The sequence below is a fragment of the Alosa sapidissima genome, chromosome 1 (genome assembly GCF_018492685.1).
Source record: "Alosa sapidissima isolate fAloSap1 chromosome 1, fAloSap1.pri, whole genome shotgun sequence".
In the NCBI taxonomy this organism is placed as follows: domain Eukaryota; kingdom Metazoa; phylum Chordata; class Actinopteri; order Clupeiformes; family Clupeidae; genus Alosa; species Alosa sapidissima.
The window spans coordinates 54297359-54317657 of record NC_055957.1 but is presented as its reverse complement, the minus strand read 5'-3'; the positions used below and the strand labels follow the sequence as shown (position 1 = coordinate 54317657).

General features: G+C 37.4%; 1 protein-coding gene across 14 annotated transcripts in view; it reads right to left on the bottom strand.

Annotated features, from left to right (window-relative positions):
* obscnb (obscurin, cytoskeletal calmodulin and titin-interacting RhoGEF b) overlaps positions 1 to 20299 on the bottom strand; it is a 196347-nt gene that overhangs the window by 135930 nt on the left and 40118 nt on the right. For all 14 annotated transcript variants that reach the window (XM_042109107.1, XM_042109123.1, XM_042109138.1 and 11 more), the window contains 3 exons: positions 10230 to 10496; positions 9827 to 10096; positions 3397 to 3663 (listed from right to left, as the gene is read on the bottom strand). In XM_042109107.1, coding sequence (XP_041965041.1) covers positions 3397 to 3663; positions 9827 to 10096; positions 10230 to 10496 — 804 coding nt within the window. The remainder of the gene's footprint in view (positions 1 to 3396; positions 3664 to 9826; positions 10097 to 10229; positions 10497 to 20299) is intronic.

Below are 20299 nucleotides of genomic sequence, written 5' to 3'. Positions count from 1 at the left end.
AATGAAAACAATTCAAACTCTCTAGCCACTCACTCGCAATTCACTGACGTCAGGTTCACTTAAAGGAGCCACACATACTGTAGGCCTAGGCTACTGTTATGTTGTTGACTGCCATACTATTGAGGACTATTATGAGTTCTGTCCATCATTTGGTGGTAGGTAAAATTACTGCAATAAAATTATGCTTATTAAATGCTGTCCCCAAATCAGTTTTCACAATTTTATTTTCAAGAGTAATATTATCGGTTATCGTATCGGTATCGGCCACAACAAACCAATAAATATCGGTTATCGTTATCGGCCCTAAAATTCCATATCGGTGCATCTCTACTGTAAACTTTCCGGGAAGTGATCAGCGAGACCAGAGCGAGACCTGGCGAGACTGCCACCTAGTGATATACCCACGAAAATGGCCTGGTTTTCAGCTGACGTGCATGCGTCACTGATTCGACCCAAAGCGGCAACCGAGTTATGATAAAATGTCCAGATAAAATGTCCAGATTGTGCGTTTTCATGAGTTTTCGATCGTCATATATTTCATTTCCATTCATCACAGAGTTCCCAAAATCACATATAAGGTGTGTTAGACAGTTAGAGTGTTTCGTAATTTAAAAAAAAAAAAGTTAAAAACGTAATATTACGTTTTTGGCACTCAACGCATGGGAAGGAAAAACATAATATTACGTTTTTGGCAGGGCTCGAATTATCTTTTTGACTTTAAGGGGATTTTTCTCTCATAAAAAGTTGGCACATCCAGTAGGCTACATAGCCTAAAGGCGATACAATTAAATAGCCTAGGCGCGAGTGGCGCTTTTGCGCAGTAGGCTATGCGCACGGTAGGCCTTGGCTATAACTTGACAGATTTGATAGAAATTTATTCCTTTTTTCCATATTTCATTTCAATTTCACAATACAAAAAAATAGACTAAACTTAGTTTAGTCGAGTGCCATTCTCAATTTAACAACGTAACTCATTTGAACCATACCACCGTCTCAGATAGGCTAAAACACAATAATGCATGTAGTCTTTAACTTATACACAGGGAAAATGCACTAACTGGCAGAAATTAATAAAGCCATTGCAGCCAAACTATGTTCTAGTATTATAGGCTAATGTACACATGGTGATATCAACACCGGGGTGTTCAGTCGTCTCATGTGTTGAACCGTGGAAATAAATAGACGAACAATTTTGGAATTTGCACTGCGTGATGAGATGTAGCCATTGAATATTCCGTCATCAGAGATTGCTAACAGGTGTTTCAAAATATCTGGGAACTTTCTGGAGCTCGAATGGCAGAGGATAGTTGCAGATCAATTCACACAATCATTGAAGTAGGCTGTATTATGGGCCATAATTTATTTTTGTCAATAAACACAGAAGAGGCGAAGCGCAAGTTCAACAACAAACAGGACTTTTTCAGCCCAATGACCGCCTATGTAAATAGACAAAACACTCGCATCAAAGCAGGGTGACCTCTTCGGACTTGCGAGTGCTGTCAAATCGATATTAGGCTATGCGGTTTTCTCATAGGCTATAGTGGTGTGATGGTGAAGTGCAGTCATGCTGCGTTCAAGAGTGTAGGGTAGGTCTATGTCCAGTAGTAGCCTATATTTTAATTTAACGTAGCCTAGCCTACTGATAAGAGATCGTTCAGGGATGGATAATGAGCGTTGTTTAAGATTAAATTACAATGCCAGACACCTTCAGATATAAGAGACCCCCTCAGATTTTTGAATTTGTTGTTTTTATGGGAGCCAGTCCTCACTCTAAGGGAGCTCGGCTCCCTCTGGCTCCCACGTAATTCGAGCACTGGTTTTTGGCACTCAATGAGTTAAGGGTATTTCATTTTGGATCGGTACTTCCAGCTTAATCTCTCCAAAACTGAGAGTTTGTTTAATATAGCTATTTCCCAACAACTTGGGTGTCACAATTGACGGCAAAATTTCTATGAGCATGTACTGTAACCTCGATCACAAAATCATGTCGGCTTGACAACTTCTTGTGCCAACCCACTACTGTTGTGGACTACTGCAATTCATTGTTAGCTGGCCTGCCTGCATGTGTAGTGAAACTATTACAGTTGAATCAGACTGTTGCAGCACAGTCAAACAGAACAAACTCCTCTCTGAGTTACTCCCCACTGGCTTTTTATAGCAGCCAGAATCAAATTCAAATCCCTCACTCTGGCCTATAGTACACTTACTGCATTAGCTACCTGCTATTTGAATTCCATGATGCCGCTCTACATCCCCGATCGTCCACTGCGGTCCTCTGATGAGCATTGTTATTATTACTATTATGCTTAATGTAGACTTTAAGCATAATAGATGCTGTCCCCAAATCAGAAAAACTGTTGTATTTTAACTATTGTAATGTTCATATTCCGTACATTGTTTTGGACAAAAGTGTCTGCAAAATACCATAACCATACTGTACAGTAGTAACCAACTAGTTGCTTATTAAGGATTTACCCAGAATAAATGGCCTATTGACTTAGGATAAGAAATTGTTTAATAAAGACCTAATACATGTGCACAGTTGCTTAATACAGACCCTGTTGAGCACTAATACATAGGCATATAATGTGTTCCAAAAACGAAAGCGTTACTATATGGGAATTGGACAATAGAATGTGTTTTATAGCCTACCTATTCAGCTCATTTAGCAATTTCTTTGTTGCCGCCCTCCTTTCCAAATAAGCCCACAAAACATGACATCCTGGTAACACCTCTGCAATAACCTCACAACCCATCACTAATGATTACATGTAGTAAACCATTGTCAATATTGATTACAATATATAATATTCAAATGTCTCTGCACAGGATTATAGAAAACTATTAGCCAGATGCTACGTAAACCTTTATGGAAAGATGTAGGATGAGCCCAAGATTAACCTATTACATTTTTTAGCTGATATGACTCATTGACTGACTGAACAAATTTACTTTCACTTTCACTACTGCTGCAGAATATTGCAAGCTTTGATGGAGGTCTGCGATCTCTGATAGTCCTTATAGCTGTCCTGTATACACAAAATACCAGATTGTGAACTAACCAGCCTTGATTTTGGTAGTTTCACAATAATAATACCCATTAAACTGTTCCAGACGCCTGTCAGGTATGGGTATAAAAGACATGATAAATACAACTTAGCTGCCACTCTGCAGGGGTTATCATATCAGAATATGTCCCTCACACATGGAAGATTGTAAAAATCATAACTAGACTTTGCCACCTTGACTGTTACCGATAAGTTTTTGGTCTGGGCCCATGGACTAAAGTTTTGCTTACTTTCCACTGTGAGATTGGCTTGGGTCTTGTCATCCAAGAGAAAACATGCATTTCCCAACCATACATAATAACAACATCCCCATGAAAGTTTTGCTTACTTTCCACTGTGAGCTTGGCTTGGGTCTTGTCATCCAACGTCTCGCATGAGTATTGTCCTCTATCACCCTGGGTCACATTCTTGAAAAGAAGGGTTTGCCTGGCACCTTCCACAATGATATCTACACTGCCTCCGGGTTGGACAACAACACCATTCTTCATCCATTTTACTTCTTTGGATGGTTTACTCAACTCCACCTCAAGACGCACTTCATCCTGCTCCTGAACCGTGAGGTCCTGAAGTTTCTTTTTAAAGGTAACTGGTACCTCTGTTGAAAAAGAAACCCCAATAAAAAACGGTTTTCCCTTGTCACTGATTAGTGCTCTACAAACATTGATGAGGAAAAGTAAATGGAACTTATTTGAACAGAGATACATGATGTACAAAATGTCAATACATGCACTATAAATAAACGGTAACACTTTATTTTAATGTGTTGCTGTTACAGTGTACCTACCTAATTAGGTACAGTGGTACAACCTGTGTAACAACATGTACTATCAGGTACTATCATTGTACTTGCATTATGTATTTGTGGGTACCTACATATAGTTGTTACATTGTAATACTGAGTGCTTTTACAAAGCTTTGACAATTTGCCTAAATTTTCATCAGAGGCAAAGAGCTGACCTGAGACCTGCTGGATGGGGTAGGCTGTTAGGCTGTTGCTAGGGTAATTATAGTGGTTGCTATGCTATAAAAGTGGTTGCTAGGTGGTTGCTAGGTTGTTGCTAGGGTACTTAAGTAGTTGCTATGCTGTTGCTAGGGTAATTATAGTGGTTGCTATGCTATAAAAGTGGTTGCTAGGTTGTTGCTAAGGTATTTAAGGTGGTTGCTAGGCTGTTGCTAGGATAATGATAGTGGTTGCTATGCTATAAAAGTGGTTGCTAGGTTGTTGCTAGGGTCATTATAGTGGTTACCATGCTATAAAATGTGTAAATAGTAAAATAAAGTAAGAATAGTTAAAAGTTATTGAAATTGGGAGAAAGAGAAAATAAGGGAAAGTAAAGAAAAGGAAGTGAAAGAAAGTTGGGATGAGAAGTGAGCTATTCAGTTGAATGGAGTGGGACACAGAGAAGAGGTTCCATTCAAATTGCTGCAGGCAGTCAGTGAGAGAGCACAGGTGCAGTTGATTGCATTCTATTTCCTTAATAGCCTATTATGCTGTCATAAAACCAATGTTAAGTCTATGGAGATTTTAAGTTTAGTTTTTATTTAATATCTCAAAAAGTAAAAGTTGTAGAAATATAGAACGAAAATTTGGTTCAAGAGCTATGCATCAAAGTTTGAACGAAATTTCTACGATAAGGGCTTCAAGTCAAATTAGGGCCTGGAAGAATAATAATAATTATAACTAGAAATGCAATTCCAAGGAATTACCAGTGCATGAAAATGCTAAAGTTGTGATGTAAAACATCATACAGAGTAAAAACAAACTATATTGGTTGTTTGGTAGATGAGGTTTAATATAGTTGGAATGACTGAACAGTTAAATAGATAGGTAGATAGTGTAAGGTTAAATTATTTAGGTAGATAGTTGACGATAACTGACAGTTGGAATGGCTCTAATGTTTTCTAGCAGTTATGCTAACTATATTAACAAAGATAATAATGCTAACCAAGTTACTTAACTTAGTTAATTTAGCTAATGTTTTTTAGCAGTTTTTTTAAATGTTAATAATGCTAATGCTGTTAACTATTTTAACAATGCTAACTATGTAACTTAGCTAACTTAGCTAATAATTTATAACAGTTATGCTAAAATATTAAGAATGCTAACATGCTAACCATGTGACTTAGCTATTCATTTTTAGCAGTTATATTAACAATGCTAACTATGCTAACCATATTACTTAGCTAATGTTTTCTAATAGTTTAGTCAAAACTATAATGATAACTATGCTAACTATGCTAACTAACATGCTAACTATGCTAACCATGTGACTTAGCTAACCTAGCTAATCATTTTTACAACTTGGTTGTAGTGAGGACATTTATTTTGAAACAGTTGTGGGCAGAGGAAATAGGAACAGAATCTGTAGTCTTAATAGAGCCAGAATGTATGCTTAAAGCCTGAGACAGAGTATATAGTTTAAAAGTTGAATTTAGATAGTGTAATGGATGTTGATAGACAGAAAGTTGAATGGATGTTGATAGGCAGATTATTTAATGGATGTTGGTGGATAGTTTAACCCTTAAAGGAGTACCGTCACACCGGTGTGACGGGAATGCTGAGAAATGAACATTCTAAAGAATATCTGGGTTCATTGAATTCAACATAGAATTTTAGAACCTTCAATTGTTGCGGAACTTAGAACGTTCAAAAACCTACACCTTTAAGGGTTAATGGGTGGATGAGTGAATGGTTTGAAGAGGATGAATGGATAGAAAGTTGGATGGAATGTGCCTTATATCCTTGTAGAATGGAGAGACACAGAGAGAGTAGGCCTAGTTAAGCAGAAAGCAGTTGATACAGGTGCAATCAGTTGAACTGATTCTTTGATGGGGCCTAGATGAGCAGCTGGAAGATGATACAGGTGCAAATCAAGTTAATTAGTCCATTGTGATGTCATCAGCCCATGTTAAGTCTATGGGGAAATTTTGAGTAGTTTTTAATTAATATTTTAAAAAGTATAAAAGTTACAAAGATGAAAAATACAAAGCCCCCATGTCCTAAGTAAGACCTACGCAACGCAGTTTGAATGAAGTTTCTACGTTAAACGGTTGAAGCTGCATTAACTGCGTTAGAAGAAGAAAAATAATAAGAACTAGAGAATGTAATTCCAGGGAATTACGAGTGCATGAAAATGAAGCTAGGAAAGACATAGCATAGCTTAATAAAAAGTTGATAGTTTAGACGTAGACAGTTTAAAAGTTTAAAAGTCTAATGTTTGCTAGCCGTTATGCTAACAAAGCTAATTATTTTGACCAAGGTACTTAGTTAACTTAGCTCATTTTTTTAGCAGTTTTGAAAAAATGCTAACAATGCTAACTATGTTAACAATATGACTTAGCTAACTTAGCTAATCATTTTTAGCAGTTATGCTAAAATGCTAACAATGCTAACTATGCTAATCACGTTACTTAGCTAACTTAGCTAATCATTTGTAGCAGTTTTATTAAAAATGCTAACATGCTAACTATGCTAACCATGTGACTTAGCTAACTTAGCTAATCATTTGTAGCAGTTTTACTAAACATGCTAACTATGCTAACCATGTGACTCAGCTAACTTAGCTAATCATTTTTAGTAGTTCTGCTAAAATGTTAACTATGCTAACAATGCTAATGATGCTAACTAGCTAGTGAGGACTTTTATTTTGAAACAGTTGAAGGCAGAGGATACAGTTGATGGGAGTCATAGTTGACACAGTTACAGTAACAGTTGAACAGTTGATAACAGTTGAACAGTTAAAAAGTTGGATAGTTTAAAGGGACTTTTATTTTGAAACAGTTATGGGCACAGGAAGCAGTTGAACAGGATCTGCAGTCTTAATACAGCCATATTGTATGCTTAAAGCCTGAGACAGTTGCTCCAGGTGGCCTGAACACCTGGCATAGGATTCTAATTGCTCTATTGTGATGTCATAATCTAATGTTAAGTCAATGGGGAAATTTTAGTAGTTTTTAATTAATAGTTTAAAAAGTATAAAAGTTACAATGCTGAAAAATACATAGCTGAAGTCACCTAAGTAAGACCTACGCAACGCAGTTTGAACAAAGTTTCTACGTTAAACGGTTGAAGCCGCATTAAACGCACAAAAAGCGTTAGAAGAAGAATAACTAGAAAACGCAATTCCAGGGAATTACCAGTGCATGAAAATGCAAAACATATGGTGTGAAATATATTGTTAAAACAGATGATGTGCTAATTGGCAACCAACATGAGGTTTAATATAGTTCAAATGACTGAACTAGGTAGATGAGGTTTAATATAGTTGGAATGACTGAACTAGGTAGATGAGGTTTAATATAGTTGGAATGACTGAACAGTTAAAAAGGTGGATGGTTTAAAAGGTTTAATTATTTAGGTAGATAGTTGACGATAACTGACAGTTGGAATGGCTCTAATGTTTGCTAGCAGTTATGCTAACTATGTTAACAAAGATAATAATGTAAACCAAGTTACTATGCTAACTACCATGCTAACAATGTTAAAATATTAACTATGCTAACCATGTGACTTAGCTAACCTAGCTAATCATTTTTAGTAGTCATGCTAACTATTCTAATTAGCATGCTAACATCACTAACATGAAAACTATGGTATATTGTTAAAATAGATGATGTGCTAATTGGCAACCAACATGAGGTTTAATATAGTTCAAATGACTGAACTAGGTAGATGAGGTTTAATATAGTTGGAATGACTGAACAGTTAAATAGGTGGATAGTTTAAAAGGTTAAATTATTTGCTAGGTAGACACAGTTTAATATAGTTGGAATGACTGGACAGTTAAATAGGTGGATAGTTTAAATGGTTAAATTATTTGCTAGGTAGATGAGGTTTAATATAGTTGGAATGACTGAACTAGCTAATCATTTTTAGTAGTTATGCTAACTATGCTAACTAACATGCTAACTATGCTAACCATATTACTTAGCTAACTTAGTTAATAATTTTTAGCAGTTATGCTAACTATGCTAACTAACATGCTAACTATGCTAACATGTTAACTATGCTAACCATGTGACTTAGCAAACTTAGCTAATCATTTTAAACAGTTTTGCTAAAAATGCTAACTAGCATGCTAACATGTTAGCATGCTAACTATGCTAACCATGTGACTTAGCTAACTTAGCTAATCATTTTAAGCAGTTTTGTTTAAAATGCTAATTAGCATGCTAACATGCTAACTATGCTAACCATGTGACTTAGCAAACTTAGCTAATCATTTTAAACAGTTTTGCTAAAAATGCTAACCATGTGACTTAGCTAACTTAGCTAATCATTTTAAGCAGTTTTGTTTAAAATGCTAATTAGCATGCTAACATGCTAACTATGCTAACCATGTGACTTAGCAAACTTAGCTAATCATTTTAAACAGTTTTGCTAAAAATGCTAACTAGCATGCTAACTATGCTAACCATGTGACTTAGCTAACTTATCTAATCATTTTAAGCAGTTTTGTTTAAAATGCTAATTAGCATGCTAACATGCTAGTGTGCTAACTATGCTAACCACGTTACTTAGCTGACTTAGCTAATCATTTTTAGCAGTTTTGCTAAAAATGCTAACTAGCATGCTAACATGCTAGCATGCTAACTATGCTAACCACGTTACTTAGCTAACTTAGCTAATCGTTTTTAGCAGTTTTACTAAAAATGCTAACTAGCATGCTAACATGCTAGCATGCTAACTATGCTAACCATGTGACTTAGCTAACTTAGCTAATCGTTTTAAGCAGTTTTGCTAAAAATGCTAACTAGCATGTTAACATGCTAGCATGCTAACTATGCTAACCATGTTACTTAGCTAACTTAGCTAACTAGCTACAGTGGGTAGGAGTCATAGTTGATGACAAGTAACAGTTACAATGGCTTAACAGTTAAAAAGTTCAGTAGTTTAAAGGGTTGAATTGTTTAACAGTGAAATATTGTAGTGAGGACTTTTATTTTGAAACAGTTTTTGGCAGAGGAAGCAGTTGAACAGGATGTGTAGTCTTAATAGGGCCAGTTTGTATGCTTAAAGCCTGAGACTGGCAGTTGATCCAGGTGGCCCGAACACCTGCCATAGGATTCTAATTGCTTAACGGCTCTATTGTGATGTCATTAGCCCATGTTAAGTCTATGGGGAAATTTTGACTAGTTTTTAATTAATAGTTTAAAAAGTTTAAAAGTTACAAAGCTGAAAAATACATAGCACCCATGTCCTAAGTAAGACCTACGTAACATAGTTTGAATGAAGTTTCTACGTTAAACGGTTGAAGCTGCATTAAATGCGTTAGAAGAAGAAGAAGAATAAGAAGAAGAAGCCTAGGAAGAACAGTACAGTGCATTTTCATGCACTGTAATAAGAAGAAATCGGATAACAGTAGAGTGCATTTTCATGCACTCTAATAAGACGAAGCCTAGGAAGAACAGTAGAGTACATTTTCATGCACTCTAAAAAATCGGATAACAATAGAGTGCATTTTCATGCACTCTAATAAGAATAAATCGGATAACAGTAGAGTGCATTTTCATGCACTCTAATAATAATAATAAGAAATCGGATAACAGTAGAGTGCACTTTCATGCACTCTAATAAGTCGGAAGAAGTCTAAGGAATAACAATACAGTGCATTTGCATGCACTGTAATAAGTCGCAAGAAGCCTGTGGAATAACAATACAGTGCATTTGCATGCACTGTAATAAGAAGAAGAATACTTCGGATAACAGAACAGTGCATTTTCATGCACTGTAATAAAGTGTTACCAAATAAACTTACGCTGTACTTGCAGTGTTGCTTTTGAGATCTTTTCTTCTGCCTCAATTGAAATCTCCCCTGCATCTTCTTGACAAATGTTAGTTATAGTGAGAGAATGACTGTTCCCTCCATGTGCAATCTTATACTTGGGCCCAGATGTAAGTGGAATACCGTTCCTCAGCCATTTCACTGTGACATCAGCAGGGGTAATGGAACATTTGAAAGTGCCTTCTGTGTTTTCAACTGCAACAATGTCACTCAATTTGGAGGTAAATCTCACCAATCGAGGAGCTGAAATTAAATGATCAAATTATTAATTAATTAATTAATTAATTAAATCAATTTGTATTATTTAATAATAATAATAATAATACATTTAAATGACTAAATAGCTTATATTATAACATATTACTGAGAAATTGACCTTTTGTATTGACTTTGACAGATGTCTTGTCATCTTTGCTTTCACAACTATACTCCCCGTCATCCTCCTTGGAAACTCCAGTCACTGTCAGAATGCATCTCATACCATCAGTGCTGATGCTGTACCTTCCACCACTCTTGATCTCTATCCCATTATGGCGCCAGATAACATGGCCTTTGGGCCTGTTAAGCTGGCAAACCAGGCTGAGGACACCCTCCAGCACTGCAGTCGTAGACTCCAAAGGTTGAGAAAATTTCAGATGTTCTTCTGGGGGGGCAAAACAGGTAATGTAGACACACACACACACTTCACATAAACAGTCTACAACTGCTTAAAAGACTATGGGCTATATTTTAGCGATCTGAAATGCAGGGCTGTAAAGATATGCCTATTGAAACCAAAATTGCAATACTCATATCCACAAACCTGTGTTGCAGTGTGAAAAGGCAGAATCGCAACACACGCCTTCCGTCTTAACTACCAGTAGGCTACAGTTGTCCATAAATAAATAAATATATAATATCATTCATCGTGCTTGTAGCTTTCATTGTAGAGCTATGCGTGCAACCTTACCAAACAGTATAGACGTACCTTAATAAATCTCAATACAAATTTCAAGTTTTTGCCTGAAATTGCACTGTGCCTATTTACAAGGGCATTGTTCCCACCTCTTTTGGGGCCTACCATCAAATGTTGGACCTCTAGAAAGCTGAGAACCTCACAAAGAGTTACAGAGGCTAGAATATAGTTTTTTTCTTTCTGCCAGATTACAAGCATCTCTGAACTGACCACATTTCAGCCCTCTAGGTCACTTGAAATCACTTAGAAACACAACTGAACCCTAGCACCAGGTCTTGTGAAGTTGTGTGCAAAAGTAGATCAATATAGAATGAAAACATAAGTGCTTTAGACTAGGGGTGGGTGATATATATATATATATATATATATATATATATATTGTCTGCGATAATAACGTGATTGTTGTTTTAACAACATTTACATTATCGAGTATTAAATTACTTATGGGGAAAAAACACTCGAAATCACGCATTGAAACCCCATACATTAACTAAATCCAGGAGGTTTATGCAAGAGAAGCCCCGTTGCAGCAGAGCAAGTGTCACATGATCGCTAGTGGGTCCACGTTGTCACACGCAGGTCTAATGTTTATTTTGTGTAGTGAGATCAAGACGAGCCTACTTGGGATTTTGTGCAGCTACTTCTGTTCACGTAGCATTGATGGGACAGTCACATTTTTTCCTACATGGTATTAAATGGAGAGAAAACATTTGCCTTTGGGTATTTTAATAGTGAGTTGTAAACAAAGAACTCTTCTCATGTAACCCTTTTGTAAATGGACTGAAGTTCGCTCTAAATATCTACGTGTATCGATTATGCTAACCGTTAGCATCTCTATGGGATTTCTCATATACATTAGCCATAAGCTAACACATTTGTTTCTATTCTGTAACTTGGAATGCTAGCCTACATGATTTCTCTTAAATAAAACATCGAAGGAAACTAGAAAAGCATTTCCTGAAGGAAATACAGTGCATGAAAATGCAAAAATATGATGTAAAATATCATACAGAGTAAAAACAAACTATATTGGTTGCTAGGTAGATGAGGTTTAATATAGTTGGAATGACTGAACAGTTAAATAGGTGGATAGTTTATATGGTTAAATTATTTGCTAGGTAGTTGAGGTTTAATATAGTTGGAATGACTGAACAGTTAAATAGGTGGATAGTTTAAATGGTTTTAAATTATTTAGGTAGATAGTTGACGATAACTGACAGTTGGAATGGCTCTAATATTTGCTAGCAGTTATGCTAACTATGTTACCAAAGATAATAATGCTAATTAAGTTATTTAACTTAGCTAATTTAGCTAATGTTTTCTAGCAGTTTTTAAAAAAATGTTAATAATGCTAAAGCTGTTAACTATGCTAACAATGTTAACTATGTGACTTAGCTAACTTAGCTAATAATTTATAGCAGTTATGCTAAAATACTAAGAATGCTAACATGCTAACCATGTGACTTAGCTAACTTAGCTATTCATTTTTAGCAGTTATGCTAACAATGTTAACTATGCTAACATGCTATTACTAACCATGTTACTTAGCTAACTTAGCTAATGTTTTCTAATAGTTTTGTCAAAAATGTTAACTGTTAACAATGCTAACTAACATGTTATCAATGCTAACTATGCTAACCACGTGACTTTGCTAACTTAGCTTATCATTTTTAGTAGTTATACTAACTAGCATGCTAACAAACTAAAATGCTAACTATGCTAACCATGTGACTTAGCTAACTTACCTAATCATTTTTAGTAGTTATGCTAACTAACATGCTAACAATGCTAACATGCTAACTATGCTAACCATGTTACTTAGCTAACTTAGTAGGGCCGGGATAAACGATTCTTTTTTAAACGATTAATCTAGCGATTATTTATTCGATGCATCAATTAATCTAACGATTAATTTTTTCAGTCCGATTCGATTTCGATTATCTCCCCATTAATTCACTAATAGCAACTTATACATGTTTATTTGGTGAGCGTATGTTGTGTCGACCAGTCATGAAAACTGGGTCTAATTCCAGACTCTTTTCTTCAGTGGTTCCATGTTGGTGGAATGAACTGCCCAGTGCTCTCCGTTCCTGTGGTAGTTTTGGGTCGTTTAAGAGGGGTCTAAAGACATTCCTATTCAACATATACTTAGTTGTTTAAGCGCTTATGTGTTATGGTTTATATAATGTTGTTTTATTTTAATTGGGCTGTTAATTAATTTGACATTATTGTTTATTATTGATATTTTCCTTAATGTAGTCTTAGCATGTCATTGTTTTTATATTATTGATTGAATTGACATTATTGTTTTATTATTGCCTTTCCCCTTTTTTACATTGCTTTTTATTAGGCTATTGCTTGAATTGATATTATTGTGTACTAATACTATTCTCCTTACTATATTTGACCTACATTTTAATCTGTTCCCTGTTCAATTTTAAATATTATTATGTTGTTTTGTATTTATGTGTCGCTTTGGACAAAGGCGTCTGCTAAATCCATAACCATAACCATATTTACATATCTGAATGAAAAAACATTGCAATATATGTTTATTGCTCTTAAGATTCCAAAATAAAAGACTATACAAGTGCAAAGTAATGCATTCTTAGTCAGAGGTAGCATTCAATAAAGTTCAGTAGTGTATGTCTAATTGTGTGCCTGTCATTTTAAGATGTTCGTGTGGGAATCCTTGCAATTAACATTAACACAGTTAAAAGGCTGCTGATGTGTGGATGCAATTCATAACGTGGTTAGTTCAAATAACGGTTCGTACTTCTCCTTTGGACAAGCACTTTTGAGTCTTGGAAAACACTTTTCCATTTACATCAGGATTTTGCAAACATTCAGAGTCAATAAAATGAGCCCTGCATGAGTAACGAATACAAGCAGCTGCAAGTAAGCATGCTAAACTTGACATCCAAACAGTATTCTAACGTTAGCTTTGAGATACTGCTTGATTGCATACTGTAACTTAACTTAGTTTAGTCTCCTCAATTGTGATAAGACCTTAGCAGAGTTTACTTTAACTTTAATGCAGCAGTTTTGAACAAATTTGTGCAGCATGGTCACGATGCTAAGCGGATTTAATAGCAATTTAGCCCACTGTGTTCTATGCAGTGCTTCTACAGTGGGCATCGCTTTCAAATGACCACTTCATTCGCGCATTACGCGGCGTGAAGCTGCGAGAAGCTTTAGTACCACTTTCAGCCAGTGTGCGTCGCTCTGCCACTGTACATCGCTCTGCCTGCCGTCCCTTACATAATTGTTGCCGAGAGTAATCCCAGCCTACGAATTCAATAACAAAATAAATCATGCATAATTAAACATTACCTCGATTTAGGCTACTTGGGTATGGCTTAAGGCTTGACTACACGAAAATCGAAATCGAAATTTGCTGTCTACATTATTGTCAGTGTTGGGGTTAACGCAACTACGCAAATCAAAACAGTGGTGTGATAATTGAGCCAGTAGAGAAATAACTGTTCAGAATTAATCTGTAGCCTTGGGTAGGCTTCTGCAGAAAACAATGTTGTTGCCGATTTAATACTATCTGGCGACGTTTTTAACAGGCTACGCAATAGAGGCTTAGACAACTATGACCCACGTTTTGGTTTCGTAAATTAATTTGCCCTACTTCTTGACTGCAATGTAGTCAATTGACTGCTTGACATGTCATTTTTATTTTTCTGTACGATAAACAATTACATCTGCTTTATGCCGCAGAATTACATTCATATTTGGCTGACTGCAGACGCGCCACTTCCTCCCCATATTCCAATATTAAGATAGTATACAGTGCTTTTTGTATAGGCTACTATCATAAAAAAAAAATAGTTAAAACGAATAGCTATTTGCAATTTGACAAAACACTGGTCCTCATTTTGCGAATGCGAGGACGATATGAGCCTGTTGCATTTAGTTAGATGTCCGAGTCACACATAATGTTTGAAAACCACTGGCTCGTAATCACAATAATTTAACACACGACAGTTTGGGACATCGAAAACTTTTTTTAATTTTTAATAGACTACCGTCAAAGATGCTGACTTGCAAAAGCCTCGGGATAACACGTTATCTCCACTATCATCAGTCATGCCCCTTGATCAAAGTGGGGAATGAAATAAAAGTTTGATAACCACTGGCTTAACAAGTTACCTGCAGTCCAGAACACAGAATCTATTGCAATATTCTGATGATCGGCGATGATATCGGCAAATGTTTGTTTTCCAAAGTAAGAATTTCACTTCACCATGCACCTTCGACAATACCTGGCCTACCTGGTATCATTACAAACATTATTCTGTGTCCTAAAACTGGCATATTTTATGGCATTGTGTCATGTAAGTTCGTTGCAAAATCTAGAGAAATGTGTGAGGTGGTCAGCGGGGGACAATTGAGACACACATTGGATTGTGTTATTACTTGAACATTCCACACTATCCACAGCTGTGGTAGGCCTATCAGGGGCAGGAGGATTACTGTCAGCGCAGGCTTTATATAAAATTCTTCAACAGAAGGCCTCGAATGTTGTCTTGTTTGTGGAGCGCTTTGCTTCGCTTCTGTAATTTCGGCTTCATTGAAAATGAGGGCTTCCCTCAATGACCCTCCGAGAATAAATAAAGGTTGAATGAATGAATGAATGCAGGCTTGCCCAAAATAAAGGCATGTGGTTTGCGCAGCCTACAGTAAATAACAGACCCGCCAGAATGTGCGTTATGATGCTTTTTTACGAGCAAGATGTTTTTGGTACCCTACGCACACTGCATGTTCTTAAATAACAATGATCATCAGTAATATTCGACCATTAATTTGGGTAAATGGGCAAGCGTGACCACCTTGATTGGCTGATTGGCTGATGATTGTAACGCGGGCTGGCGGGCATGATTCCAAACACCTCCCTTACGATGATGAGTGACAGGTCTCAGAATGCGTGCGCTACACAAGGACGGAAGATGATGAATAACTGGGGCCGTAGGCTATTCACAAAGGCTTTTATCTTACTACTAGGAGTAGGCTACTCCTAAATCGCACTTAAAGATTTTAGATTGGAGTTTTCTCTTAAAAGTTATTCACAAAGCCTTTCAGACAACTCCTAAACTAGGAGTGAGTCTTCGTGGCTATGGATGACGTCATTACTCATGCACGAGCTTGACTGAAGTGACCACCTTGATTGGCTGACGATTGTAACGCGGGAATTCCAAACACCTCTCTTCCGATGATGACTGACAGGTGACAGGTCGGAGAATGCGTGCGCTACACAAGTAGTGTGAAGGACGGAAGATGATTAATAACTGAATAAAAAGGCCTAGCCTAAATGAATAAAGAGTAAGGCAAAACAAATAGCTTAGTAGCCTAATGAAACATAGGCCTATGGATTGATGCAGTAGCCTACCTTTGCAACATTATTACATTAATCTGTCACCATATCCCTAGGCTACGTTTGCAAAGAGGAGAACATTTTAATTTGATTCACAATGAAACGTTACATTTCATTTCCATGTTAACAATGAGTAGTTTGTGTTGTTGTTGGTGGCGTTATTGCATCCCTTTTATGAATGCAAAATTGTTCCCTAGCAATTGGAAGCTCCTGTTGCGCATAGGCTATTTCAAAACATCGCAACGTAAAATGCCACAAAAAAGCTGTTTATGAATAGGTCTTAGTGAGTTAGGAGTCCTCTCGACTTAAGCTGTCCCAGACTTAGGTGCTACTTTTAGGTCTAAAATGCTTCGTGAATTACTTTTTGTGAAAAAATTAGGAGTCCTAAAGTTAGGAGTGACACGTCCATTATTTTTAGGAGTTGCTCCTAAATTCGCCAGTTAGGAGCTACTTTTAGCCTTAAAATTCTTTGTGAATATGGCCCCTGAATAAAAAGGCCTAGCCTAAATGAATCAAGGCAAAACAAATAGCCTAGTAGCCCAATGAAACATACGGATTGATGTAGTATCTTGTAACATTATTAAATTATTCTGTTACTATGCCTACGTTTGCAAAAGAGAACATTTTAATTTGATTCACAATAATGTTACATTTAATTTACATGTTGACAATGATTAGCCTAGTTTTGGTTGTTGTTGGCGGCGTTATTGCATGTTAGTTATGCCTACAATGCAAAATTGCTTCCTCGCGATTGGAAGCTCCTGTAGCTGCATAGGATTTCAAAACCGCAGGTTTGTGAATAGGTCTGTGAGTAAGGAGTCCTCTTGACTTCTTTTAAGCTGTCAGAGGTGGGAAGGTGTGATTTTTTGGGGGAAGGGCCGGATTAACTGGGCACAATTGTCTGATGGCCCCCCTTCCCCCCAGCCAACGTGAATCGGGTGGTTAGTTAATAGGCCTATCGTGAAGATTTGTCCTGCCATCTAAGGCACGAGCGCATCTGTGAGGCCAAGCCTCACCAAGTAGCTCGTTTGTTTACAACTAACATTCCATTTAATTAAACTGCTTTATAGGCTATGCCGAAATAGTTTTCAACATTTTGAATATTAGTGTCGAGTGAATTGAAATGTTCTCAAAGTAGCCTTATGGCTGAAAGCTGCTTGGGACCCCCCCCCCCCAGTCAAGCAATATAACCATACAAACGCGCTAAGGAGTAATTTTGGCTTTGTCAGAACTGAAGAGCTGTGGACGGCACGGCACGGTATGCCCAATGAAAATAAATTAACGCAACGCAACACAACACAACACAGACCCCGCTTCTCTCGCGTCAGTCACTGACATGAACGAAACACAGAACCCGCTTCTCTCACGGCAGTCACTGACAGTAACCTAGAATAAATGCATGGGGAAAAACACTTCCCCATGACAAAGACATCGTAAAACACTGAAAGTTAATATTTTGTCACTAGCAACATTCATCTGTCCTTTGTCAAATGTATTATGTTCCAAGTACCCTATGCGTAATTCTGCTTCATAAAGTTGAACAAATACATTTGCTTATTTCACAGAAAAATATAAATAGCCAGTCTACAGTGCAGAGTTGGTAAGTTATGGTAGGCCAACTTGCAGTGAACATACAAAGAGGGGAAATTATTTCTCTTGCAGCTGAGTAGCCTCAGGTGCGCACGTAGACATAAGGCCGAACATGCAAGCGCCAATGAATCGTGCTCTCACGGCAATCGCGCCGTTAAACTTAAATAGGTTAACATCACTCTAAGTTCGCCTTCAAGCAAGGAAAACGATGATTTGAAGACATCTGTTTCGTTGGAAGGGCAAGGGGTAGCAACAGGGCAACACAGAGACAGGCCAGATGGCAGGGCTGTTATGAGAGTATTAAAATATAGGATATTCTACGGGAAAACATTAAAACGGCAAGACAGCGGGGAAAGTTAAAATACGTGATAAACACGGAAAAAGTTGGCATGCATTGTTTCGGTCCCCGTGCACAGGGATTATTTGTCATACTATTAATCACATATGATTATTTGTGAAATTGTGCAAACAGGCGCAACACATTTGAAAAGGAAGGACTGGTAGCATGCAAGCTCACGGGAAAGATTGATTTAAGAATGTTATCACAAAGTGTGTGGCTGTGGCGCGGGCGGAAGACAATTGGCAGGGGAGGGTCATGTCTTTTTTTAACAATTCTGTCGGAGGGTCATTGAACAATTTCTAGCAGGCAAGAGAGGGTCATGCAACTTCCAACTGAAGCACTCAAAATTCAATAAATAACGATCAGTCCCTAGATTGCTGCTGGGCTATATGTCTTGGTTCTGTTAACAACTTATTGTCAAACGCATAGCCTATCTCGCGGTTGCATCCATTACAAACAAACATGCAATGTGAACGTCTGGGATTGGGGAGAGCACTAAATGCTCTACTGAATAAGCACGAAGTCAAACCTTTAAATGAAAAACACTCTTTAATAATCCAAAAAAATAAACCGCTAATGAAGTAAACTTGTGACCATCAAACATCGTTTATCGCTTGTAACTCCGTGATACCAGGACGTAACAGGAAGGCATTTGGCTGAGCAACGGAGGTTAATATGCTCCATGTTTTGTCCAAATGATGACTGTCTATCATCGTTGCACTCGGAGAAAACCGGAATGTTTCATTCGTCCCCGTTTCAATCGTCCCGGTTGTACCTACTCAAAACGCAGATAGAACCTTATTATTCTAAGGTAGCGAAATAGCGTTCAGCATGATTCATGCCCAATTAATTCCCCCTGTTAAAGTGTTCGCCTTTGTAGTTTGGTTTCGTGATAGCCTATGATAAACGGCTTATGGCCAAATATGTGAAAACGTTAAAATACAGTAGGCGATAAACCCGGAAAAAGTTGACAGTGATTTTTTCATAATCACTTTGGAGGGTCATAGAAAAATGTATTGCTGGCGAGGGAGGGTCACGTCTTTTTGGACTAATGCTCCCCAAACTCCTCCGGTAGCCCCTTAAATAAATAACGAACAGTCCCTAATGAAGTAAACTTGTGACCATCAAAAATCGTTTATCGCCTGTAGGCCTAACTCCGTGATAACAGGACGTAACAGGAAGGCATTTGGCTGAGCAACAGAGGTTAATACTCTATATTTTGTCCAAATGATGTCTGTCTATCATCGTTGCACTCGGAGAAAACCAGAATGTTTAATTTGTCCTGCGTCTCTACGGCTGCAAACGGGATTCACTCGCAGTTAACCAAATATTTCTTTATTAGGGCAGGCATATTTCTGGCTATTACATTATTTCTAAACCAGTCTGCTGAAGTCTGTAGTGAAGTCTGTGTAGGGTTTTCCAGGCTCCATTTCTTTTTATGAGACACCCTGCTCACTTGAGCCATCTACCGGTTGTTTGGGTTGTTGCAGCGTCTCACTGGAAAAATACAAATTAAAGTCGCGTGATACAGCGTGATCCCACGCGCGGACCACGAGTGAAGCTGGCCAATTCGAAGCACTGCCCACTGTATGTGGCGACAACAATCCTTCAACAATCGTGAATATTTTGTTAAATGCACATGCAGAGGAGGAGCAGCGGGCTCGTTACGAGAGAGAGCGGGCGGGGCGAGGAAAGGCTGTGTGAGTAAAAAGTGCAGCTCAATGAAATTATTTGATCTCATCTTTAATTTAAATAGTAGGCCTACAACATAGAACATCAATGTGTGGTGGCCGGTTTTGATTTCGTGGTGCCCAGCCACAGATTAGTCAATGTATGGAAAAGTGAAGGTGTAAAATTAAAAATATTTAGCAGCACACGTCGACGCGTTGTCCCAGCCCTATAACTTAGCTAATCATTAAATACTAACAATGTTAGCAATGCTAGCAATGCTAACTATGCTAACCATGTTACTTAGCTAATCATTTTTAGCAGTTTTGCTAAAAATGCTAACTATGAGAGTAAAACTAGCATGCTAGCTATGCTAACCATGTTAATTAACAAACCATGCTAATAATTTTTAGCAGTTATGTTAACTATGTTAACTAACATGCTAAAATGCTAACTATGCTAACCATGTTACTTAGCTAACTTAGCTAATCATTTTAGCAGTTTTGTTAAAAA